The sequence below is a fragment of the Nyctereutes procyonoides genome, unplaced genomic scaffold (assembly GCF_905146905.1).
Source record: "Nyctereutes procyonoides isolate TBG_1078 unplaced genomic scaffold, NYPRO_anot_genome, whole genome shotgun sequence".
Classification (NCBI taxonomy): domain Eukaryota; kingdom Metazoa; phylum Chordata; class Mammalia; order Carnivora; family Canidae; genus Nyctereutes; species Nyctereutes procyonoides.
In genome coordinates, this window is record NW_026575043.1 from 56,767,526 (window position 1) to 56,793,330 (window position 25,805).

Sequence of the window (25,805 nt, forward strand, 5' to 3'; positions counted from 1 at the left end):
TTTATTTATTCATAGACACACACAGAGAGAGAGGCAGAGACACAGGCAGAAGGAGAAGCAGGCTCCATGCAGGGAGCCCGACGTGGGACTCGATCCCGGATCTGCAGGATCACAACCCAGGCTGCAAACCGCTGCGCCACGGGGCTGCCCTTTTTTTTTTTTTTTTTTTTTTAAGAAAGAGAGTATATGTGCACGAGTGGGAGAGGCCAAGGGAGAGGGAGAGAGACTCTCAAGCAGACTCCATGCTGAGTGCAAAGCCTGATGTAGGGCTTGATCTCACAACCCTGATATCATGACCTGAGCCAAAATCAGGAGTTGGATGCTTAACCAACTGAGCCACCCAGGTGCCACTCCTTCAGTACTATCCTATTTTGTTCTAACTGTTTTGTTTGATACATATTTGGAATCATAACTGCTTCATCTTCTCTACCTTGTTTTTGAGATACATCCACGTTGATTATTGAGCTAGAATTCATTAATTTTCATTGCTATATAGTCTCTCCTTGTTTGAGTACAATACAGCTCATTTATCTATCCTACTGATGATGAACATTTTGATTCTTTTGCTCTGCCTTCTACCCCCCCCCCATGGCTTTACCAAATCTGTGCTTATCACAGTCACTGGTGTTTCCAAGTCAAATGAGCACTATTAAATCAGTAGTACCTCTCCCAACTGGGGGTTCAAGACACCTTTTCTGCTGGCTCATTGATCTTTCCTGGGCTCCTTTTGTGAGCTCTTCCTCTTTCATTGCACACCTTTTAAATATGGGCAGTCCTCAGGGTTTAGTTATAGGAGTTCCTCTTCCTGCTATACCTTCTTCCTGGGTATTCTTATCCATTCCTGTGACTTTTAAGTGTACTCCCAAGAAGCATCCTGAAATCCTACTTCCTCTCTCTGTTTTCACTGCCACCACATCTGCCTGTGTGACATCCTCCCAGCTGATGTGTTCACTCTTGTCACAAAGGACCTTCCTGCTGTAGTTAGAGCAATAATTCTCAAACAAGCAAAACAGATTATATCACTCTCTCGAAGTCTTTCAATGAATTTCCATTATAATGGGAGTAAACCTAAACCCCTCCGCCCATGTCCCAACATTTACCCTCCTGTTTATTGTTTATTAGTTTGCATACTCCAGAATTTTACAGAAATTGACTCCTTTTGTGGAGGGCTCTGGCTTCTTTCACTCAATTTAATTTTGAGATTCATCCATGTTGTTGCATGTATCAGTTGCTTATTACCTTATATTATTCTTTATGTTTCCTTTATAAAGTTAATGCTGAATAGTCGTACATTGAGTGGATATGTCACAATTTGTTTATTCACTATTAAAAAGACATTGGTACTGTTCCCTGTTTGTGGCTGTTGAAAGTTCATGCACCAATCTTTGTAGGGATATATGTTCTTATTTCTCTTGGTAATTATCTTTGCTTTTGAAGGCTATTTTCCCAAACTATAGGACTGTAGGTTGGTAGTTATCTTATTTCATACTTTGAACATATTCCATTGTCTTCAGACTTAACACCATTTCTGTTCAGATGTCAACTATCAATCTTACTGTTTCCTCTTTTGAAAGTTATGTATTTTTTCCCTCCCACCCCATTCTGACTACTTTTAAGATTTTCTGTTGGTTTTTAGCAGTTTTTGTTGGTGTGTCTGTATGTATATGGGTATATTGTTGATTTTTTAAAAACCCAAAACTGGGTACCTGGCTGACTCAATCAGTGGAGCACATGACTCTGGATCTTGGGTCTTGCCTTTGAGCCCCACATTGGGTATAGAGATTACTTACGAAAAAGGGTAAATAAGTAAAAATTAAAAGTTTTTTAAAAAACCGAAACATGTATTTTGGGGTTTTTTGAACTTGGGATGTCATGTCTTTCCTTAGTTTTGGAAAATCCTTCACCACTACCTTTCAAACATTACTTCTACCATATTTATTTCTTTCCTCTCTGTACTACAATTATGCATACATTAGATCCTTCTTGTCCTAAATGTCTTATATTGTCTTTTTTTTAAAGATTTTATTTATTCATAGAGACACACACACACACAGAGAGAGAGAGAGAGAGAGAGAGAGGGAGGGAGGGAGAAGCAGGCTCCACACAGGGAGCCTGACGTGGGACTGGATCCTAGGTCTCCAGGATCACACCCCAGTCTGCAGGTGGCGCCAAACCGCTGCGCCACCAGGGCTGCCCTCTTAAATTGTCTTGTCCATAGTTTCTGTTCTTTTTGTCTTTATCCTTCAGTTTGGATATTTTCTCCTATAGTTTATCTTCCTTCTCTACTGACTAATCATTTCTTTGGCTATATTAAATTTTCTGTTAAATCCTATTCTGAGGGTTTTTTAAAATCAATTTTTTCAGATCTAGAATTTCCATTTGATTCTTTTTAAAAATAGAATGATCTGCTGAGATTACTCGTCTTGCCCTCTATTTTCTTGCACATACTGACCATAGATAGTTATTGTCAAGTTGGGGTGTGTCGATGTTACAACCGCATCTCCCGATGTCTCTTTCTGCTAATTGCTTTCCCCCTCTGTTGTCCATCATTTGGATATGTCTCTTTCATGTGCCTGGTTATATTTTATTGAATGCCCAACATTGTGCTTTTAAAAGTATAGAAATAATTTGAGGTTCAGGATGATAACTTCCTCCAAGGAAGACTTACTATTGCTTCTTATCAAATCACGGGTTGTGGTGATTTGAGGTTGGTTTCCAGCTTTTGTGAGAGCTTGTCCACGCACTTGCTTTCATCACTTTTTCATCACCCCTCCCTGCCCCCCAGGCCTTTGAGCTGCCCTGGAATTACTTCTCAAACATTGGCATTGGTCCTTTACATTCCTGGAGTAGGCAAGGACTAGGCAATGGGGTGGAAGTGGCAGGAATGGAACTTCAGACATCTTTCTGGAACCCGTCTTCCAGGGCTGCCTTCCAAAGCCCCTCCCATCCACACACCATGGCAGGGCATAGGTGAAGCCTCCCCAGGAATCTCCACTGTGTTGTTGCTGTTGTTTACCTTCTGTATTTTGTGGTTTCCTCACTTCCATAGGGTTGATTTTTGGGAAGGGAGCTAGGCATCCCATGCTATTCACCATCTTGGAAGGAATCAGAAACTCTTTCCAGTATTTGGCATTCATTCCAAGTTCCCTTGTGGCCTTGTCAAATTTAGAAATGTTTATGCAGCAGTTTTTGTCCAAAAGGACACAGTAAAGGTTATTAGTGAATTTTGTGCTACTTTTGCTTATTCCAATTTATAGATGAAAAATTATAATAAATAAGACTAAATAAGAAACAGAACACATTTGAAACCATTAATTTAACACTCAGTGTTTATATTCCTTTTTTTAGTGTTTATATTCCTAATGCTTATAAAATGCTATGTCTTTTCTGGTTTATATTTCTACTCAGCTCTTTATTATAGTAAAAATATTATTTATTTTTAACGTTTAGCTTAGCCAGAGAGAAACAGAAAATTTATTGTAATGTAATATATTTCCATACTTTATATTTCAGAACTACCTTACTTTTAATCCAACAAATAATAAAGAATTGGTGAGCAATAGTAAAACACAGGCAATTTATTATTTGTGGGTAAGTAGAAATATTTTGATTTGTCTTATTTTTTTTTTAATTTTTATTTATTTATGATAGTCACAGAGAGAGAGAGAGGCAGAGACATAGGCAGAGGGAGAAGCAGGCTCCATGCACCGGGAGCCCGACGTGGGATTCGATCCCGGGTCTCCAGGATCGCGCCCTGGGCCAAAGGCAGGCACCAAACCGCTGCGCCACCCAGGGATCCCTTGATTTGTCTTAAATGTAGGGACAAGTATATGTTCATTCCCTGAGTACAGATGTTTTGGCAATGTAGTAATATAGCATCTACTTAGGAAGCAATAAATATGTATTAAAATGTTTTGATTTAATTATAGCATTTATTTTAGTCTCATTGGAAATTAGTATATTAAATCAGAAGCAGATAATTTAAATTCCATTTAGTTTTTTTTAAGTAATGAGGCTAATATTTATTTGAATGTATTTAACAGGTCTAAAATACAGGGTTTTACAAGATCTTGGCTTTTATCCCCTTTTAGAAAGGGATTAGCAAACAGATCAGCAATATATATACTGACACAGGGTGGAAATCAGGAGATTAAAAAAACATCAAAAGTTAAACATAAAATTACCATATGACCCAGCAATTCGTAAATCCAAAAGAATTTAAAACAGGCATTCAAATACTTACATACAAATGTTCATAGCAGCAGCATTATTTGTAATAACCAAAAGGTAGAAGCAAGCCAAATACCCATCAACTAATGAATGAATAAACAAAATGTGGTGCCTCCATGCAATGGAATATGACTCAACCATAAAAAGAATGAGGCACCAACACCTGCTACATGGATGAGCCTCATAAACATCATGGCCAATGAAAGAAGCCAGACACAATAAGCCACATGCTCCATGATTCCATTGATATGAAACCCAGGCAGCAAAGTACAGATTGGTGGTTGTCTAGGGCTGGGGGAGGGGCACGAATGATGGCTTAATGGAGAGGGGCTTCCTTTTGGGGTAATGAAAATGTCTGGAACTAAACAGAAGTGATGGTTGTGCAATATTATTAATGTATGAAATGTCACTGAATTGTACACTCTAAAATGATTAATGGTTGGGGGTACCTGGCTGACTCAGCTGGTGGAGCATGTGACTCTTAGTCTCGGAGTGTGAGTTCAAGCCCCACCCAAGTTGGGTGTAGAGATTACTTAAAAATAAAATCTTTAAAAAGAAAATAAAATGATTAATGGTTAATTTTATGTTATGTGAATTTTACCTCAATGAAAAATGCAAAGCAAGAACAAAAACACTGATCCAATCACTAATTTTCAGGGGTAGTCCTTATTTCTGGTACTGTAGCTTTTAATGCCTTATAAATGTAGCAATCAGATTTGCGTTAACTACCATTTAAAGTCACAATCATTTGTGGCATTTTTTTTTTATGTACTTGCTTTTCTTTCGAATGTTTTCAGATGTTCCTGGAAGCAGTGGGTTCTCTTACTTGTAGAAATTGCAAAGCTCTGACCCTGTTTAGATTAATTTGTTTTGATTTTGCGGTTATGTTCTACTTTTGGAAAACCAAGTCTTTTTTTAGTAGTAACTATTTTTTCTGTACTTATCAGTATGAAGAGAGAGATATACTTGCTCACAGTGCCCCATGTTTAACAGAAAAAGTGAGTATGCCTATTGCATTTTTGTGTGTCAGATTTTGTGGAGAGTAAATATGTATGTGTAAGCTTACTCACTTTGAGCTACTCTGTATATTTTGATATTAAATCATTGGGAAATCATTTGACATTTTTACTTGGGTCCCTTACCATATTGAATTGTCAGCTGAAAATAATAGAACCATTGTTCAAAATAAAATATTATGGAAAAGGAAGTTGACTACCCTGAGAAAATATTCAAAAAAGTGATGGCTTTACTAATGTATGTGTGCATATAACAAAGAATGAAAATTAGTTTGGAGTGATGTAGTAAATAGTTGAACACAAGTGGATCTTTTTAGGCTACCCAATTTTCAAAGTAATAACATGATTTTGGGTATTTAATGTTTTAGAGCTGGTTGAAAGACAGTGAGGCAGGTGTTGGAGGCAAGAGTTTATCTTGCCTGGTTGCCTGGAGCTGTCACATCTGATGTGGATCTCGGGTCGTCTCCTGCAGCATTTTCTGCATTTGACACCCATGTAGTTTGCCTTCAGTGGTGGTTTCTTCTGCTTCCTTCCTTCACTCTTGGTATGATTTATAGAAATTTCTTTTTAAGAGGATATGCCAAAAAAAAAAAAAGATGAGAGAGGTGAATATAAAAAGATTATTCTATCTGCAAACTCTTTTTCATAAATCAAAGTTATCAAAAAAATAAAGTCAATTCTCATTATTTGTGGCAGTTATGTTTCATAAAATCCCCACAGACCTCAGTTAGTGAATACAAAATCATTGTTCCTAGGAGAATCCTTGTTCCTAGGATTAGGTTCCTATCAGCCTCTGGTCATAACAGTTTCACTAGGAGATAGATATATAACCTTGATTTCTGTATGTTTTTGTTTGAAGACATCATATTTAATACATAATATTGATTTATTAACATTGATGCACAGCCAACAGCTCTGGTACACATGTCTGAATGAAGTTTATCTAACTCAGGTATATTCTCTGGAAGATACATCATGGCCTTTTCATGCTTAGGAATGCTAGACAGCATTTCAGTACTGTGTTCGAGGCACCAACAAAAAGCACCTCAAAGAAGTGAGCAACATGGCACTAAGACCCTGAAAAGGACAGGTGTTTACACTTTGAGAGCTGAAGAAGGCAGAGCATGTCCTTGATTGACCTCAGCTAGGAACGTGCACACAGGGAGAGCCAAATTTTTGCCACTCCGCACATCTACATGTCTGCAAACAATCGTGGAAGTGCCACAAGGATTGATATCAGGGTTATAAATAAATTTTAGTGAGTAGGTGAATTTGCAAATACAGAATCCACAAATCAGAATTGACTGCAGTTTGAAATGATGAAAATGCCTTGTATGGAAACAGAGCAGCTCTTAAACCCTGATGCCCTTACTTGACCATTGTTTTACTGACTCTCTTGTGTTCAAGGCAGAAGAGGTAAACCTTAGGGCTTCTCTGTGTAGTTAGAGAACCGGGCAGCAAACTTGCTGTATCACATGACAAATGGAGGAGTTTCTTTGATTTATTCATTCACTAAACATTCACTGAGGGGCTCCCCTAACCACTCTGGGTTCTTTCTACACTTTGTCTCCAAGACATTGCCTAAGAAAGATGGCCCTAGTTCCTTATTGTATGTAGCAGAAATTTCATGAGGAGTCAGGGACATGTCTATGTACAGTGCTTAATTTCTACTGATGGGAAAATTGTTTATGGGAAAAGTTTATAAGACTGGGATAATTATTTTGTGATATCTTACAACTTGAGCATGCTTTTGCTTGCAACAGACATTAGTTTCTTTATCAGTTTCTGAAACCTCAGTCAGAGAAGTTGAACAGGTATCAACAAGTGATTAACCACTTTTCATTTGCTTTAAGCAAACAGTTTAATTAAGCCAGTACATAACCCTTCACTTGCTCCTAGCAAACCTGCAGAGGTTTAGAACTGCCTGCACCACAGCAATCCACGAGGGAGAGATTTCTTAGTAATTTAAAAAAATTTTTAAATCTTTTTCCTGCTATATATCACTGTAATATATGCTGCATTGATAAATGCTTTGTTTTATATTTATTACCAATGGTAACTTATAACCTGTCTTTTGAAATGCAGACATTCAACAAGCTTGTGGGAAAATTTAGCCAGACAGTCTTTCACTTGAATTTAACACAAATACTCTCAGCAACAATGGAAGGGAAGCTGGTTGTCTGGGACATACACCGCCCGTCATCATCTGCCTCCACCTCTGTGGGCTTTCCTCAAATCAAACCTTGTAAATTGGTTCATTTGCAGAAAGAGGGCATCACTGTTCTTACTACAGTTGATAGGTAATTAACTTAATTAAAAAGAAGTGGTCGATGATTACAAAAGTATATTAAAACCCTTTTGGATGTATACATGTATTTTGTAAATCCATAGAATATTTCTGGGGAAATTCATTATTAACTGGGAATGTTTGTTGCCTCTGGGAAGAGAACAGAGAATTAGGATCATGGGTGGGGGTAGATTCACCTCTTCTTATAGTCTCATTTGTACTAATTGGCTTGCTGCTGCTTTTTTTTAAATCATGGGCATGTATTACTTTTTAAAATCCCTTTGTGTTGGTGAAACAAAAAATTACTTGTTTTTTTCCTTCCATACTAATTAGACTTATTTTGCATCTTGAATTTTACATACTTTAATTTTAAGAAAATAATGTGTATAGCTATATTATTTTTTCTGTTTACAAAATAACACCCATTATGAACAGATGAAATACAGCAAAACTTTATAAAGTTCACTGACTTGAGAGGCTGTGGGGGCTCAGAGAGGATCTTTTAAAAGCCTTCATCTCAGACAGAAAAGGATTCACATTCCAGATGCATTCCTTCCTTGCTGAGTGGGGGAAAGAGACTTAACTTTTCTGACTCAATTTTTCCATCTGCAAAATGGGCATGACAACTCTCTCTCTCTCTCTCTCTCTCTCTCTCTCTCTCTCTCAGAGTGATTTCATGAGGATTTTGTAAGACAAGCCATGTAAAACTCACAGCACCTTTTCTGGCACAGGGGAGCTCTAGATGAAATAATCATTATTTGTATGTTAGAGAAGGTCCCAACAATGATGGAGGAAATTGCCTAATGACAAAGACCATGCCCATGTGGTTGGAGTCACTGTGCCATCTGTTTTCTAGGAACACTGCTTTCCTTTTCATTGATTTTAATCCAGGGAGCCGTGAAGTCCTGTCATGGCTTTACAAAGAGAAATGCAAATTGTCCTTACTCAGGGGTATGGAAAAGACAGTAGAGAATTGCAGTTGATGATGAATCAACCTTTAATTAGTTGAGGGTTAGGGCCCATTGAAGACCGGGCCTGAGTTCCCCTCTCTCCATGTTAAATAAAACCCAGCCAGGACCAGGGAGCCCATGAAGGAGCTTGAAAACTACTTGGCCTGTTTTGCTGCTTCTGTCCAGCAGAGGGCAGTGAAAGATGTTCCAGCCAATTACTCTGCCCACCTGCCTTCGTTTATTAATCAGAAACTACATTTAGGGCAGCCTCGGTGGCGCAGCGGTTTAGCGCCGCCTGCAGCCCAGGGCGTGATCCTGGAGACTCTGGATCGAGTACCACATCAGGCTCTCTGTATGATGCCAGCTTCTCCCTCTGCCTGTGTCTCTGCCTCTCTCTCTGCCTCTATGAATAAATAAATAAAATCTTTTAAAAAAAAAAGGAAACTACATTTAATCACTTTGCATATATAAGAGGAAATTCATCCCCCTACTCTCCACCCCCCGCCCCGTGATTAGACTTATGTCAAAGGCTTTAAAAAAAAAAAAGCCCACTTGGGATGGATCTGAAGACTGGAAAGAAAAGCCATTTTGTCACGCAGCACTGTCTTTGGCTGTGATGACTGGACAGGGTTTTACAACGGTTCTGACAGCAGTGTCTTCCAGTAAAGGGGCTTGTGTGCTATTGCCAAGCTGTGTGATTTCGGAGGGCTAGTAGATGGTCTCTGTTGTCATCTGTGGTCTCACGGCAGAGGCTGTAAATCACAGCCCACTGGCACTACACGTGGCTGCTCTGGGAAGGAAGGGATAGGAGAGCCAGTATGTACTTTGCATTAGGTACACCTGGATCCCTGCATAGTGTAGCCACAGGGCCTGATAGGGTTGCCATGGATAAGTATGTCCCCTGCGATATTTGGGACATACTTCTTTTTTGTTTTTTTTTTTTTAAGATTTTTTTATTTATTCTTAGAGACACAGAGAGTGAGAGAGAGGCAGAGACACAGGCAGAGGGAGAAGCAGGCTCCGTGCAGGGAGCCTGACGTGGGACTCGATCCCGGGTCTCCAGGATCACACCCGGGCTGCAGGCAGCTCTAAACCATTGCGCCACTGGGGCTGTTGGGACATACTTCTACAAAAAGATTACTCATTGCTTTTTAAAGATTTTATTTATTTGAGAGAGAGAGGGTATGAGTGAAGTGAGGGGCAGAGGGAGAAGCAGACCTCTTGCTGAGCAGGGAGCCCAACGTGGGGCAAAATCAGCCTCGTAGGACAGTATTAGACAGTTTTAGGCGACGTTTTTACAACACCTGGAGCCCAGAGCCTGAGGCATTATTAGATGGTACTTACTACTGTTAGTTAACAAACGGGTGTACGGGTGTTTTCTCCATTTCAGCTACATTGTCACAGGTGATATTAGAGGTAACATTAAGTTCTACGATCACAACCTGTCCATTGTTAACTGGTACAGCCACTTCAAACTCAGCTCCATAAGGACTCTGTCCTTTTCAAAGACTCCAGCGGCTCCACCCACCGAAAAATCAAACTATCCTCCAGACTGCACTCTAAAAGGTGACTTTTTTATTGTGAGGTAAGTTGTTAATAGATCTAGTCATTCAAATGGCTGAAAAATGATTGATGTCTTCTGTTAGTGGGCATGCAGTGGGATGTTCACCTTGTTCACTTGTTCTGTCCAAGATAGAACTGAATTTCCTCATCAGTCCTTGCAGATGAATCTCCACTTGCTGATTATAATCACTAGTCAGTCATTTTTTTTAATGAAGCATATTTTCGTATTAAGAATCTTTAGCGACTGGAAGCTGGAAGGGCTTCTCTCTGAGCTCTAATCTCTGCTGTGTTTGGCGTCCTTTGCCGTAGCTTGGTGTCTGTCTTTCCTTGAAGCTGAGTTTGTCCTAGCGCTGCGGTTAAAGGCATTTGATAATTAATAGCCATAACATTGCAAGACTGAATTATCTGTGAGTCTGCTTAATTACCCTTGCAGTATTTGCAGGCACATCTGTATGTGTGCACCAAACTCCGTATTTGCATACACAAATGAATATTTGCATGTGCAGATTAGCTAATTGTACAACTGACTGTCCATCTGCATACTTAATGACTCAATTTACATGTAGAAATGTGGGCTTTTTCACTTGCAAATGGAGGCTGTTGGGTATTGGTAGTATATTTTTGGAGATGTTGGGTTAATAATGTCACTAAATTACAGACGACAGAGGCGTTTCATGTGCAATTAGAAGCAGAATAGCTGGCATGCCCCATTCCCTGCAAACACTGATACTGTTTGGTCTCTCCTGGCAAACAGGAATTTTATCATTGGAACATCTGATGCAACAGTGTATCACTTAACGACAGATGGGACCAAACTTGAGAAGTTATTCGTGGAACCCAAGGATGCCATTTGTGCCATCTCCTGCCACCCATATCAACCCCTCATCGCCATTGGGAGTTTCTGTGGGATGATCAAAGTGTGGGATTATGAAAAGAAAAAATACCTTTTCAGCAGGGTCTTCGAGAAGGGGCTTGGTGTCCAGAGTCTAACCTACAATCCTGAAGGTATTTTCATTTTATCAGCCTGTCTTAGGCTCCAAATTGAAAACAGACCCAAATGACTGTGCCATTGGCTGCAACAACTCCAAGAGGTTTCCCTTGACAGCACTCCCCGCCCACCACCCCCAGCAGACTAGATGAGACAGCTTGTCTCTCTGGGCCTTGCAGTTCTCCATGCCTAGTAACATCTGAGCACTCATCCCAGAGCCTCATGCTTTTCAGCTTGTTTCTCCTGCCAGGGTTCTTGTCTGTCCTGTTCGTTGTTCATTGCTGTCTCCTCAGCGCCTAGAACACGGCCTGGCCTAGAGTCGATATTTTTTGAATGAATAAAGTCCTTTTCTAGCATTGTTCTCTGGATTATGATTTCAGGAGTCCTTCTTGGAGCTGGCTTCACTGAGGGGACAGTTTACATTCTTGATGCAATGTCCTTAGAAAACCAAATCCCAGAGCCTTTCAAATATTCCAGAACAAATGTCACTCACATCAGCTTCTCCCATGACTCCCAGTACATGGCAACCGCTGTAAGTGTTTCCACTGAGTGCTGTCCAGTGATCTGAGCAACCTTGTTTATGACCAAAAGGGAGAGAGGGCTGGAGAGGGGGTGGCAGGGATGGGAAGTGACTGCTAATGGATTCGGGGTTCTTTTTGGGGTTGTGAAAATGCTCTAAAATTGTGGTGGAGAGCCAGAGCTCTGAGAATATACTAAAAAAGCATGGTATTGTATGTACACTTTCAAGGTGTGAATTGTGTGCAGTGTGAACAGTGTCCCCACAAAGCCACTATAAAGAGATGAGGGACTCTCACTCGAAATGAGACCAGGCCTCAGAACTTGCAGACTGGGCTTCTGCCCTCCTCACAGCTCATTTCAGTGTGTTGGTTTCTGGACCCCTTTCTTGGTATCCATTCTTTCATCTTTCCCTTTGATTTTTAACAAGATGATATTCTCATTTATCTCAAAGCACAGTCTTCACCCTGGTGTTTTGGATTCTGTTCCTTACCTCCATGACTAGGGCTCTTAAGCTCAGCAAAGATTTTCTGAGACCTTTAACCTCTCCTTTCCAGCCAGCTTTCCTGGTCTGCAGTGTGCTCATCTTGCCTTGGTGTTCGGTGAGAGGGAAGATCCACTGCTTCCTCATCCCTTCTGCTCCCCCACCCCTGTCTGGTCCCTCCCCTCCTGCCCTGGTCTGTATGCTCCAAACCTCCATGCCCCTGCAACTGCTGACTTAGGTGTCGCCTTCCCTTCAGGCTGATCTTGCACACTCTCCTACCAGGTTCACTCTCAGCCATGATGCTCTTTAGAACTCATACCTTTTTCATTTTGTGTCACTGCAAGGACAAAGGTCAAAGAGTCAGGGTTTCAGTTTTCCACACAGAATGAAGTAGGGACAAGAAAGAAGAGTAAGGCCACCAGTGTCAGGTAGAGGCTTTCTACCCACCCACCATTACCTTTGTGGATTATTTACTTTTAACTAATTTTCTCATCTGTAAAATTAGTGTTATTATTTGCTTGGATAGACTAAAATTTCTTTCTGGATAAAATATTCTAAAAGCAACATTAATATGAAAAACTATGGTGATGATTTTTAAGTTACAAAACTTAAAAAGAAATAACTTCTGCTCTTTTGCTTTGATTTAGGATGTGCGTTTCACTGTGGCCGTTTACAAGGTGATAGTAAAAAATGGACACCGGGTCTGGGAATACCTGGCAAGGCTTCGATCTCATCGCAAAAGCATCTGCAGTCTCCTGTTTGGGGTTCAACTGGACAGCAATGAGCCGAGACTGTTAAGCCTTGGGAAAGATAGGCTCTTGGTGAGCTGTTCAGTGTCCATTTACTTTGCCACTGGGGTGCATGTGTTTCATTCTTGTGTCCCTGGTGTCTGGCATAGAACTGGGCCCGTGGTCTGTGTGCTTGTTGACATAAACAAATGTACAATGAGGTAGCATAAACCTCCTTGCATTGACACTTGGTCTCAAGGATGTGCAAACGTAATATTCCTTTCAGTAGAAACTGTACTTGGAATTTTGAATTTGGGTCTTGTCCCTGGCTCGTGATCTGTGGTCCCTTCCTTTCCCATGATGCTGGGCAGCAGTCACAGCTCCTTGTTAGCCACACCACCATGAGGGTCGATCACCAGTACACTGACTGCCACCTGCACCCACACAGCCATTCTGTTTGTCACTTTCAGTCCAGAGTTCAATAAATTACACAGCATAGTCAGCATTTTGTTATAAAATAGGCTTCGTGGTAGATGATTTTGTCCAACTGTAGGCTCATGTCAGTATTCTGAGCACATTTAGTGTGGGCCAGTTAGGCTATCGTGTTCCGTAGGTTAGGTGTATTAAATACATTTTTGACTTAATGATATTTTAAACTTAAAATGGGTTTATTGGAATGTAACCCCGTCATGAAGCAAAAAAGATCTGTATCTATCCATCTTAACTTCCTTTCTTGCTCCCTCCCTTTCTTCCATCCCCTTCTCTCCTTTACAATGGCCGGCCATCCATCCATTCATTATGGTCTGGCTGCCAAACATACATATGGGTGAAATTCAGCAAGCTGCTAATTTATGACTGTCAAGTGCTGAGATTTATATATGAATTAGTTCATATCCTCAAAGAGTTCCCAAGATAATGATAAGGGAAAGAGTATAATATAACTGTGAAAGTTCAGGTTTTGGACTCCGTTGAACCTTAATTTGAATTCTCACCCTACTACTTCTTAGCTCTGTGGCCTTGGGCAAGCCACTGAACCTCTCTGAACATCTGTTTTCTAATCTGTAAATTAGAAACCTCTCTGAACATCTGGTTTCTAATCTGTCATACAACAGTATGACTTGGCAGGGCAGGCATGAGTATTAAGCGGCATCATGTTTTTAGAGCACTTAGCTCATTGTCTTTGCTCAGAAGGAATGCTCCATAATGGCAGCTCATTAGGATTGAGGGTCTAAGCAAGTCTTAGGAGGACCAATGCTGTCTCTCCCAGAATAGGATTATTGGCTGACTTCATTTGGCTCAGTCCTCATGTGTGTCTATCTGGGCTCCTCTGCAGATTGAGTATAATCTTCTTAGGAGCCGCAAAGACAACCTGGAAGTCTTGGACATTCACCGAACCGACCAGGGCAACTATCCCACCTGTATGGTCTGGTACCCACCACTCACCAAGGAACTCTTCCTGCTCGTTTGCAACAGTGGCTACAAAGTGAAACTTTTTAATTCTATCACAAAAATGTGCAGGTAAGCAAGAGGAGCTTCCTGCTGATGTGATGCATAAATCACTTTCTCCACTCCTTGTTTATTTTAAGTCCCAACTTACAGACCTGCGAGCAGCTTGGCTACCTTTGCTATCACTCACTATGCAGAGGAGGAAACCAAGGCACAGAAAAGTTGAGTAATTCTCCCCCAGGGTCACATGGCTGGGAAGTTGCCAGAGGCAGGATGCAAATCCAGAGCCCTTGCTTCTGAGCCCAACATTGCATGGAGATGAGGAACCCAGAGCTTAGTGCCTGAGGCTCAGTGAAGGAACCTGGAAAGTTACTGATACTTTATAAACTCTCCTGTCTTTCCCTATGAATAAAAAAATATTTTTTTCTTTCTTTTTTAAAAAAGATTTTATTTATTCATGAGAGACATACAGAGAGAGGCAGAAACATAAGCAGAGGGAGAGGGAGGCTCCCCTGTGGGGAGCCTGATGTGGGACTTGATCCCAGGACCCCAGATCATGACCTGAGCCAAAGGTAGACACTCACCACTGAGCAACCTAGGTGTGCCAAAAATATATTTTCACTTGAAGACTACCAATCATGCAGTTTTTAAAAAAGGATTATTTTTTAAAGTAATCTCCATACCCATTGTGGGGCTCAAACTCAACCGCCAACCAGGTGCCCCTACGTGTGCAATTTCCCTTATTTTTGGTTCCTAAAGGAGTTTTAAGTTTACCTGATGGCATTCATGTGTTCACTCACCAAGTATTTACCCAGTCCCTACCTGAGCCAGGTTCTGTCCGAGGTGCTGAAGGTAGGGATGAAAACAGCGATGTACCTGACGCCATGGAATTTGCATCTTGGTAGGGGAGTAGAGTTCGCGGGAGAGGCTGGGCTGGAGGTCCACATTTGAGGCCAGGAGCACACGGTGTTTTAAAGCCATGAGAGAGGAGCACTTAGGTGGCTCAGTGGTTGAGCATCTGCCTGGGCTCAGGGTGTGATCCCAGGGTCCTGGGATCGAGCCCTGCATTGGGCTCCCTGTGGGGAGCCTGCTTCTCCCTCTACCTATGTCTCTGCTTCTCTCTGTGTGTCTCCTGTGTCTCTCATGAACAAATAAATAAAATCTAAAAAAAGAATAATAAAGCTATGAGAGAAGAGAAAATTCTAGAGGGGAAAAGCATGTGGAGGCACACCAAAGGACCAAGCCCAGGGCACCCAAAGCTCAGCCTCTCAGAGCAGCAGCTCCTCCATCCTGAAATAGGTCTGTGTCTATGGTTGGCCCTTGTGCTGCTAGGCCTGCGGCCCCCATGGTTTGCTCCCCATGATAGATACAGATTAGGGTGCACCATTCCTGCACCAGGGCTCTGCATTCATCTTCAACAACCCCACCCCCACCCCCAAGTAGTGTCCCACTGAGGCTCAGAGAGGTGACAGAACTTGCTGCTCAGGATAAGGTGGCACTTAACCCTTGAGCCTAGTCCTGACTCTGTTCTCCACGTGACACCGCTGGACCTTGGTGCAGCCCTGGCTATGGGGTCAGTCAGCCCTAGAGCGCATCCCCATTCTGCCTGTGGTTTGGCTGCCTCGAAGGTACTGAGGCTGGAGAAACGGAGGTGAGAATGCATTAGTGACCTCACCTGAGAGAAGGAAGTAAGAAGCCAATGGCAGCTGGCCCCATGCTTAAGAATGATCAGCGTTTGGAAATGTCTCTCAGGAAGATAGATCCTCAGAGGCCAGGATCACCCAAGATGGTCATCATCTTCTTTTTAAAAACATTTGTTCCCAGAAGGGTACAAGGAAAAATGACTATGAAATGCAATGTCACGTGGCAGGAACAGGAGAGAAATCCAGCACAATTTTTAAAAAAAATATTAAGACACTGGGAAGGAGGCATTTGAAAGAAATGGGTAGAAAAGAAATTTTAGGAAGATCTCAGAATCTTCGTACATCATCTTTAATGGGCACAAACTTTTTGGACATGGTATATTTCCATATCCAAGTCTTGAGTAAATCTGAGTTCATCCTACATTGGGGATGGAGGGCCCACCCAGGCTCTAAATTCCTGCTAACAGTTACTAAGCAGGGACTTCGAGCCACACAGTTTAGAGCTTCTGCCACTGACAATTGGAAATTAGCATAAGGCATCTTTTTATTTTCATTAAAAGTTTTTTTTTTTCATAAAGTGTCTTTAAAAAAATAATTTATCGGGGCAGCCCGGGTGGCTCAGCGGTTTAACACCGCCTTCGGCCCAGGGTGTGATCCTGGAGACCCGGGATCGAGTTCCCATATCGGGCTCCCTGCACGAAGCCTGCTTCTCCCTCTGCCTGTGTTTGTGCCTCTCTCTCTGTGTGTGTCTCTCATGAATAAATAAATAAAATCTTAAAATAATAATTTATCAAAGTGAAATTTGATAACATAAAAACTAATCATTTTAGAAAAACCTGGGTGGTTCTGTTGGTTAGGTATCTGACTCTTGATTTTGAGATTGTGGGATCGAGTCATGCAAGGGGCTCTCTGCACTCAGTAAGGAGGCTGCTTGCTTTCTCCCTGTCCCTCTGCCTCTCCACCCATGCACTCTCTCTCTCTCAAATAAATAACTAAAATCTTTTTAAAAAACACTAATTTTAAAGTCAACAGATCAGTGGCATTTAATGCATTAACAATGTTAAGCAATCAACACCTGTATCTAGTTCCAGAACATCTCCATCACTCCCAAGTAAAGCTCCTTTGCATAAAGCATCTTTTAAGTTGTAGGAATAACAAAGCCTCATAACTGTAGCTTAGCTGGGAAGGAATGGCATTTTCATGATAAATCCAAAACAATTTTAAAATGCACTTAAAAGGGGATCCCTGGGTGGCGCAGCGGTTTAGCGCCTGCCTTTGGCCCAGGGCGCGATCCTGGAGACCCGGGATCGAATCCCACGTCGGGCTCCCGGTGCATGGAGCCTGCTTCTCCCTCTGCCTGTGTCTCTGCCTCTCTCTCTCTCTCTCTCTCTCTGTGTGACTATCATAAATAAATAAATAAATAAATAATTTTAAAAAAAGCACTTAAAATATTTAGACTTGAAAAGATAGCTCACAGGAAAAAGCCAATAAACCTATGAGCAGATGTTCACTACTGTATCAGAGATGCAAATGAAAACAAGACATCATCTTTCACGAGTCAGATTAGCAAAATAAAAATGATTGACATGGCACAGTGCTGGCAAAGGTATAAGTGGGCAGGTACTCTCACTGCTAGGGGGACATGGAGACTGGGGAGTCCCTTTTGGGAGAGCAATTTGCTCCTCCCTGCTAAATTGGATCATGTCCTCTGACGTCTAGGAATGTAGCCCACAGACGTCCTCACACAGTATGCCAAGACGTAAGTAAAAGGATGTCTTGCTCAAAAATATTTTCAAAAATGGAAACAAGCCAGATGTCCATTAATAGGGGATTAGTTAAATGATGGCTTGGTACTACACTGAAACATGATGCTGCTTTTAGAAAAGAAAAAGTAAGCTCCTGTGTGTAACGTGGGAATATCTCTAAGACATAATATATTTTCATATAAAATTACATTTCTATAATTTATCTAATTTTTAAAAGATTTTGTTTGAGAGAGAGAACGAGAGAGTGAGCAGGATCGGAAGAGGGCCAGAGGGAGAGAGAGAAGCAGACTCCCTGCTGAGCAGGGAACACAATGCAGGACTTGATCCCAGGACCCCAGGATCATGACCTGAGTCAAAGAAAGGCAGACGCTTAACTGACTGAGGCACCAGGTGCCCTAATTTATCTAATTTTCACCTAAAATTATAATTATCTAGATTAGAATATACAAAAGAAATTCTCGAGTCCTAGACACCAAACTGTTACCCACAATTATCTGGGGATAAAGGGTGCAGCAATGTGGGGATCTAGGTAGGTTATCTATCTTATGCATGTCTACATGTGTGAAATTGTTCACAATGAATATGTACTACTTGTTGAATGAGAAACAAAAGATAATAGCTTTATGAAATTGTTGGATACATGTTTAACAATGCTAGGTGACAGTTACATGGCTCCTACTATGTGCCAGAAATGGTTCTGTGTGCTGTTTATTAGCCTACCTAATGTTTCCCACGGTCTCCTGGGGTAGGCAGACTATTTTGACTTTTTTTGGGGGGGTGGCTTTTTCTGTTTTATAATGTAAATTAAGATATAATTTACATATCATAAATTTACCACATTCCCATGGTTTTTACTATATTCACCAAGTTGTGCAACCATCACCACTACCTGATTCAAGAATATTTCCATCACCTCAAACAACCCCCCCAAACCCATTGTCAGTCACTCCCCTTCCCCCCACTCCTGCCCCACCCTTGGCAACCACCCAGCTCTGTTCTATCTCTGTGGATTTGTCTGTTCTGGATATTTCATGTAAGTGGAATCATAGGATATGTGACTTTTTGTGTCTGACTTCTTTCACTCAGCAGGATGTCTTCAGAGTTAGTCCCTAGGTCTAGTGTGTGTCAGTTTTTCATTCCTTTTTTATGGCCAGGTCATAGTCCATTGTAGAGACATACCCTCTTTATCCATTCACCCGTTTGTCAGACATTTATGACATCTCTGTTTGGGGCTGTTGTGAACACCTGTGTGTAGGTTTCTGTGCAGAGACCTCATCGTGGAATAGCCAGGTCACACAGTAACTCTGTTTAACCATTTAAGAAGCCACCAGACTATTTCCCAAAGCAGTGCCACAGGCTCACGTTGCCACCAGCAGTGTGTGGCAGTTCCACATTCACTGCAGCCTTGCCCCTCTTTAAGGGTCCAAGCTGGGTTTCAAACCAGAGTCTGCCCCTAGCCATGTCTCCCTGCCTTCTGTCCTGAAGCTCCTGTTTTGCTAGCTTTAGGGAAGGTATTGCTCTGGGCTTAGGGTAATGTCCCATAACCTCACCTTGGATCAGATTAAAGAAGTCTGACTATTGCTGGGGTATGATTCACGACCATTTGCTTCCTGGACAGGACAGTGTTTTGAAAGTCTGTGTGTTGCACTTGGACCTGAATGTCAGGTGTCTGGAGCCATGGATGGCACCTCATTCCGCTCTCTTGACCTGCTGCCGGGAAAGGGGTGTTTTCCTACGTCCTGCCAATGCATGTCACTTCCTCACGTTTTTTTGTCCCTTGTTCCTGTACACATTCTTGAGGCATAATGTTCTCTTTACTCAGCTGTCGAGGAGGAAAGTCAAAGCCTCCACCACGAAAAGCATTCTTCACAATCAGACTTTCCCTGGAGCATTTACTGTTTGGAGCTGTTGCCCCTTATTTATGGCAGCTGTTAGCAGAGGTTGAGAGAGAGGTTCCTACCTGAGTGACAGGACAGGAAATTGGGAATGCAACATGTGCATGGTATTATGAAAGGTAGCTAGTCATGAAACCTGCTTCAGATTTGTGGAATAATAATTAAAAAAGTGTTTCTTTTTTTCCTCCTGCAGAAAGACGCTTCTTGGGCCAGTGTTTGGTTCTCCAATTGAGCAGATACAAATCCTTCCAGTGAAAACCACTTTGGAACTGCAGAAACGCTACGTGGTGTTTATTAACAGAGACAAGGTATCAGCCTTTGCTCTCTGCCTCTGTGAGATGACTCTGTGTGTTTTGAGTAGCAGTCAGCTCCAAGTAAGATAAGACTCAAGGATGCTGGGTGTCATAGCCAAGCCTAGCTACTTCTGTCCCCGTGAATAGTGATACTGAAAATTGCCATAAATGAGTAAAAATTGGGTCTTAGGAAGCATTTCGGAGTAGAGTTACTGATTTTTTTTCGTACTCCCATGAAGACAGCAAAGGATTTTTTTTCTTCTGATTTATTTATATGGAAAAATCTTTTTTAAAAAAATTTATTTATTTATTTGAAAGAGAGAGAGAGCATGTGAGCAGGGTGAGGGGCAGAGGGAGAAGCAGACTCCCTGCTGAGCAGAGACACCCCCCACAACCCCATGTGGGGCTCAATCCCAGGACTCTGGCTGGCCAAAGGCAAATGCTTAACTGACTGACCCACCCCAGCGCCCCTACATGGAAAAATCTTATAAAGACATGCAACTAGTTACACTTCATTCTACAGTTAATAATCTTTCAATAATAATATTGAAAAGCATAAAATCATAGGATTCCAAATTATTCTGGAAAACCTTGGATGTCTGACTGTAAAGACAGGTGAAAGCTTACTTCCTGTGTCTCTACCAGAACTTGGCATCTCTCTCTTCGGGGCCCACCCCACAGGGGTCAGTGTCTGTGAAGCCCAGGCCATGTGAAATGGATCTCTCACACACACAGGTAGTTCCAGATGCACAGGTGTTTCCAGGAAACATGTAAACATGCCAGGCCCTAACCCGGGGCCCAGTTTTCTGACTCTGAATTCCCAATTACATGTTCCCCTCCAGGTTGGACTTCAGATCTTACCAGTTGATGGCAATCCACATAAAACATCTGCTATCGTATGCCACCCAAGTGGGGTGGCAGGAATGGCCCTTTCCTACGACGGCTGCTATGCCTTCACGGCTGGAGGACAGGATCGGTCGGTGGTGCAGTGGGAAGTCAATGTAAGGTATGTGATGAGTGAGAAGCTCAGCCCTGCACAGAAGGTCAAGTGCAGACCCTCTTTTTTTAACCAACAACAGCAGGCCTGGCCTTCAGGTTGCTCCCTGTGACATGTCTATGTTCATGTGCGGATGAAAGGTTATTTTTTTTAAGACTATTTATTTATTCATGAGAGACACAGAGAGAGAGGCAGAGACATAGGCAGAGGGAGAAGCAGGCTTTCCGCCAGAAGCCTGATGCAGGACTCTATCCAGGACCCCAGGATCACGCCCTGAGCTGAAGGTAGATGCTCAACCACTGAGCCACCCAGGCGTCCCCGGACGAAAGGTTATTCTGCTTCAGGGACTGATGGAATTTGCAGTGAAGGCAGTGTGATTCCACCTCGTTCTCGCGAGGCCCCTGAAATACTTCCTGCTCTGTCATCTGCAAATTCACACCAGCTAGAAAGAGCTTGCCCAAATCTCTGAAGCATGGGTAACAGCAAGCATAAGAGTATTATATGAAACATGGTTTCCAGTCTGCTTTTCTGACCCACAGCCCTGAGCTGTGAGACCCTCTGCTTTGGGTAAGGCTGGAGAGGTCCAGGGTCGAGCGTTGGGAAATCCTCAGACTTTGAGGTCAAAGAGGCATGGGTTTGACTGTGGGGCCTACTTTCTGCTGACTGTGAGTCCTCGGGCATGTTTCTTAACATCTCTGATATTCAGAATCCTTGTCTGTGAAATGGGGGAAAGGAGGATAAAAATGGGGACTCTTAGAGGATCCTTGTAAAGATTGAATAGCACAGAGCTAGGGGCTCTGTACATGAACTATTTTCTCTCATATTCTCTTATTAAAGAGCTTTACTAGGAAAGGGGGCAAGTGCTACAGCAATTCTCTCATCTACTGGAATTCAGTGAGTTGCCACAGGGCAGAGCCGGTTGCCATCCCTGAGCCCTTCTCCCAGCCCCTGCCTTTCAGGCAGAGTCATGTTCAAGAGCTGGGCACAGACAGCTTAAAGGCACCTTCCTTCTTAAAGAATCCTTTAATTCATGTGCCAAGTGCACATCTCTCTTACAGCAGACACGGAAGCTTCTTCTCTTAACCAGAATATGAGCAAAAACAGCCAGGTAAATCTGCTTTGGATCCACACTGGTTTCAGGCTGCAGTTACAACTCTGACCTTCACCTCTGCCTTCAGCTCAGAGAGCAGATCTTGGGAATTTGGGACTTTAGAAACTGGAGGTGAGCTCTCACATTGAAAAGCACTTCCCAATTGTGCACCCAGAATGAGCTGCTTGATTCCTTGACAGCCTGTCTATTACCTGGAACAGCAGGAACAGGCAACACCCTGGTGACAGGACAAAATCTCCTTTTGATTTTTGTCCTCTTCTCGATAATTATGGTAGAGATTAAAGGAAAAAAAAAAAAAGGTACCTGCTTTCCAGTGGCTTTCCTGTGCCTGGCCAGAGTCCAGGCTTCTAAGAATTTCAATTTAATCTGTTGTGGGGACAAAGGATCATTATAAACTAATTAGCACTTCATTGCTGCTTCTCGTGTTCAGTGCTTCAGTAATGGAAAGAAATGTAACAACCCTAAACAAGTAAACAAACAAAACTCCCTGCTGGTCTACCTATGGCGTGTCGCAGGGTGAAATTAAGATGCTGAGTTCTCTCATGTTCCCAGGATTTTCATCCATGTACTTCTGGGCCCAGGTATGCTCGCTGCAGCACATTGACTTTCTCCCTGGCACGCCCCTCCCTCCCTTGCATCTTGTCCTAGGGTTCATTCCACTTACACTCAGCCTTTACCCCATCTTGGCTGGTATGCCCCTCTTCTCCTGTTTTTAAATCCCCCATTACTTTCTTTTTTAAAAGAGATTATGTATTCATTAGAGACACAGAGAGAGACGCAGAGACATAGGTAGAGGGAGAAGTGGGCTCCCTATGGGGAGCCCGATGCTGGAATTGATCCCAGGACCCTGGGATCATGATCTGAGCCAAAGGCAGACACTCAACCACTGAGCCACTCAGGTGCCCCTCCCCCATTACTTTCAGATGCTCAGTCTCACAGCCACCTGTAGTCCTGCCACCATGCTCAGACGAGAGCAGATAAGACCCAAGTTCAAATACTACATTTCCTGCCTGCCTATTGTATGACTTCAGGCTAGTCCCTTAACTTCTGAGTCTCAGTTTCTCCGTCTGTTAAGTAGGAATATCATCACTGTTTTGAGAGTAAAGATTACCACCATTGCTGTTCCTCCCCACTGCCTCCAGCCCCTAGGAAGCACTTGCTAAGCACTTACTCTGTGTTACAGTCAGTACTCGATGCTTCTCCTGATTGAGCTCATTTCCCGGAAGCACTGTATGGATATCTTGGCACACAATAGGTTTTCAATAAATGTACTTCTCCTTTGTGCCCTAATGACCCCACTCTTTTTGCTGTAAGCATTAGAAACCCCGCTTTAGCACAACGGGGCATCTCAGGTAACCACACTGCAGGAAGAGCAGAGACGGTGTACACTCCGTGCCCTTGGCATTCGCTCTCTGCCCGGCTCTGCTATTGGCTTCATTCTCTGTACAAAGGTTCGGTTCTCAGTGTGAACATGACCACTGACAGTCCTCAGATTTCACAAACTGGAGCTCTTACCACAGAGAGAGAAGATCTCTTTCCTCAGCTCTGGTCGACAACCCCAGAACTGTCCCTTCGGCTCTCTCAGGTCGGTTGACAGTGGCTAGGAAGCAGGAGATGTAGTACAGTCCTGACCACCAGAGAGCTGTTCCCAGAGCATCCAGAGTTCTTATGAGCCTTTCCCAGGCACTCCTGGTGGTGACAGGCTCCTCTGTATCACTTTTGGCCTTTACCTAGCCTTGTTCCAGAGCTGCATGGCTAAAAGTAGCCTCCCACAGAGCCTGCTGGGACTGGGCCTGGGCAAGGCCTGGAGGCCACAGAGAGGGAGTCCTCTGAACTAGACACCTGCCTTATGGCTAATATCAGAGCTGAGAGCTGGGTAAAGCGTGGGCCCTCCTGGAGAAGGGCCTCCAGCCCACCTGGAGAACACACTAGCTTCCCAGACCCTAACGGAGCTGGCTTATGCAAGGCCCTGACAAGAGGGCCAAGACAATTTTGTGGCTGACTCTTTGAAGAGAGGTATAGGTGTATATTGATATGAAGTCCAACAGAAAGGAAACTGCCTAACTGCCTCATCCTGAGCCTTCTCTGGGCCAGGCCCTGTGCTGACCGCTTTCCATGCATTGTCTGATTTCATTCTCATAGCCACCCTGTGAGTCAGGGACTGCTGGTATCCCCACACAATATTCCCATATGTCTAGAAGCTAGCTCCCAGGTGTTTAATGATCCTCTCAAGCACTGGAGTAAGTGGTGGAGCTGAGATTTACATCCGGGTCTATCTGATTCAACAGCACACCTTAACACTTGCCCCAGGGGAGAACAGAGGTCTTCGGGTCAAACCCTTTATATGGCTTCACTCCATTTCCATAACAGCCCTGTGAGGCAAACCTATAATTAACTACTCCCATTCTGCAGATGAGGAAACTGGAACCCAGGGAGGTTGTTCCTTGCCGGTGATCACACTGCTTGCAAGTGGCAGAGCCAAGACTCACAAGCATGTCCCTTTGACTCCAGGTTCTGGATACTTAACCACTTCCCCACTGTGGTCTATACTGACATGTGTTTTAATAACCCCACAAATAAACTAATGGCCAGATTAGCAGAAATCCAGTTAGTGGATTATTACCGATGATTTCGTGTTATTTGTGTTTCTATGGGGCAAAGTCAGTCTCATATAAAAAAGTAGGTTTTCTTACCATTTACAGTGCCTATTTTTAGGAAGCCTGACCCCATGTTAGAGAGCAGAGGGTTATTTTTATCTGACTGGCATGGGTCCCTTGTGGCCTCCCGAGTTTTTATGGAAGCAATTAGTGTTGGCAGCGTACCTGCTCTTATCCTGGTTTTTGGCTCCGGTCATATGCAGATCTCACGTTACGAGTGAAGCTGCTTCGCTGGGGAGGCCTGTGATTTCAGCACACAGGAGCCCTCCTTCCCTCCCCCTGGAGAGCTGTGCTCCCCAAACACTGCAGACAAATTGTGAAGCTCCTGCCCTGTCATCAGTGAGTGTGTATCCCTTCATTAAGGCAGGTGCCCTATACCACCAGATTCCACATGGAAATTGAATTTTTCATTTTCAGCTTCATTTTGGAGATTTTTCTAACTGGTTTATAGAGACCCTAATTGTGTGGGTGCCGTAATACCCTACAGAGGTCTGTGGTGCCAGGCAGATGCTGGCTGACCTGCACTTACGGCTGAGCGCCTTCTAACAGTGATGTTTCTATTATTGTTCTAGTGCCCTGGAGGCAGCAGTTTCTCTTGGGGGTGAAGACTTGACCCCATTCTATGGTCTGGTGGCTGGTGGCAGGGAAGGAAAATTCTACAGGGTAATTGTCCTCAGAGTAAACACTTCCTGGTAACATCTATTTAGGTTTGTAAAACAAATGTGCCTGAGGGTGAACCTTCTCACTTTTTTCTAAAGCTCTTTTCTCCACTGAGCTCAAAATGTACTTTCTAGAAAATGTCCTTGGAGTCCTAATGGATATTTTAGACTTTAGCCAAAATGTGTGTTGTGTTTCCATTTTATTTCCACGTAGGAGCTGGAAGACTATTTTTACTATTCTCAGCTCCGTAGTCAAGGTATTGATACAATGGAGACCAGAAAGGTGTCGGAACACATTTGCCTGTCAGAGCTTCCTTTTGTCATGAGAGCAATTGGCTTTTACCCATCGGAAGAAAAGGTAAGTAGAAGAAAAACAAGAAGAGCAGTGGGATATGTTATTTATGAAAATGACCTCTGGGAACAATAAGTATAAGCCAAAGTAAAAATTTAACATTATTCTTACATAAAAGGATTGGAAAGAAGGTTCTGGGCATACCAGATGCGCTCCTCAGAAACAGACTTACCACAAAGATATTCCTTAAAGTCTTCTTCCTTAGCACAGCCTGACCACTGGTA

At 42.8% G+C, this 25,805-nt stretch overlaps 1 protein-coding gene across 1 annotated transcript in view; it reads left to right on the top strand.

Annotated features, from left to right (window-relative positions):
* The window catches only part of CFAP251 (cilia and flagella associated protein 251), a 65,902-nt gene that overhangs the window by 18,867 nt on the left and 21,230 nt on the right, over positions 1-25,805 (top strand). Inside the window, exons 9-20 of the mRNA XM_055323371.1 lie at positions 3,514-3,591; positions 5,178-5,228; positions 7,332-7,546; positions 9,874-10,068; positions 10,801-11,051; positions 11,415-11,566; positions 12,682-12,855; positions 14,096-14,280; positions 19,706-19,820; positions 20,648-20,811; positions 25,143-25,233; positions 25,444-25,587. Coding sequence (XP_055179346.1) covers positions 3,514-3,591; positions 5,178-5,228; positions 7,332-7,546; positions 9,874-10,068; positions 10,801-11,051; positions 11,415-11,566; positions 12,682-12,855; positions 14,096-14,280; positions 19,706-19,820; positions 20,648-20,811; positions 25,143-25,233; positions 25,444-25,587 — 1,815 coding nt within the window. The remainder of the gene's footprint in view (positions 1-3,513; positions 3,592-5,177; positions 5,229-7,331; positions 7,547-9,873; positions 10,069-10,800; positions 11,052-11,414; positions 11,567-12,681; positions 12,856-14,095; positions 14,281-19,705; positions 19,821-20,647; positions 20,812-25,142; positions 25,234-25,443; positions 25,588-25,805) is intronic.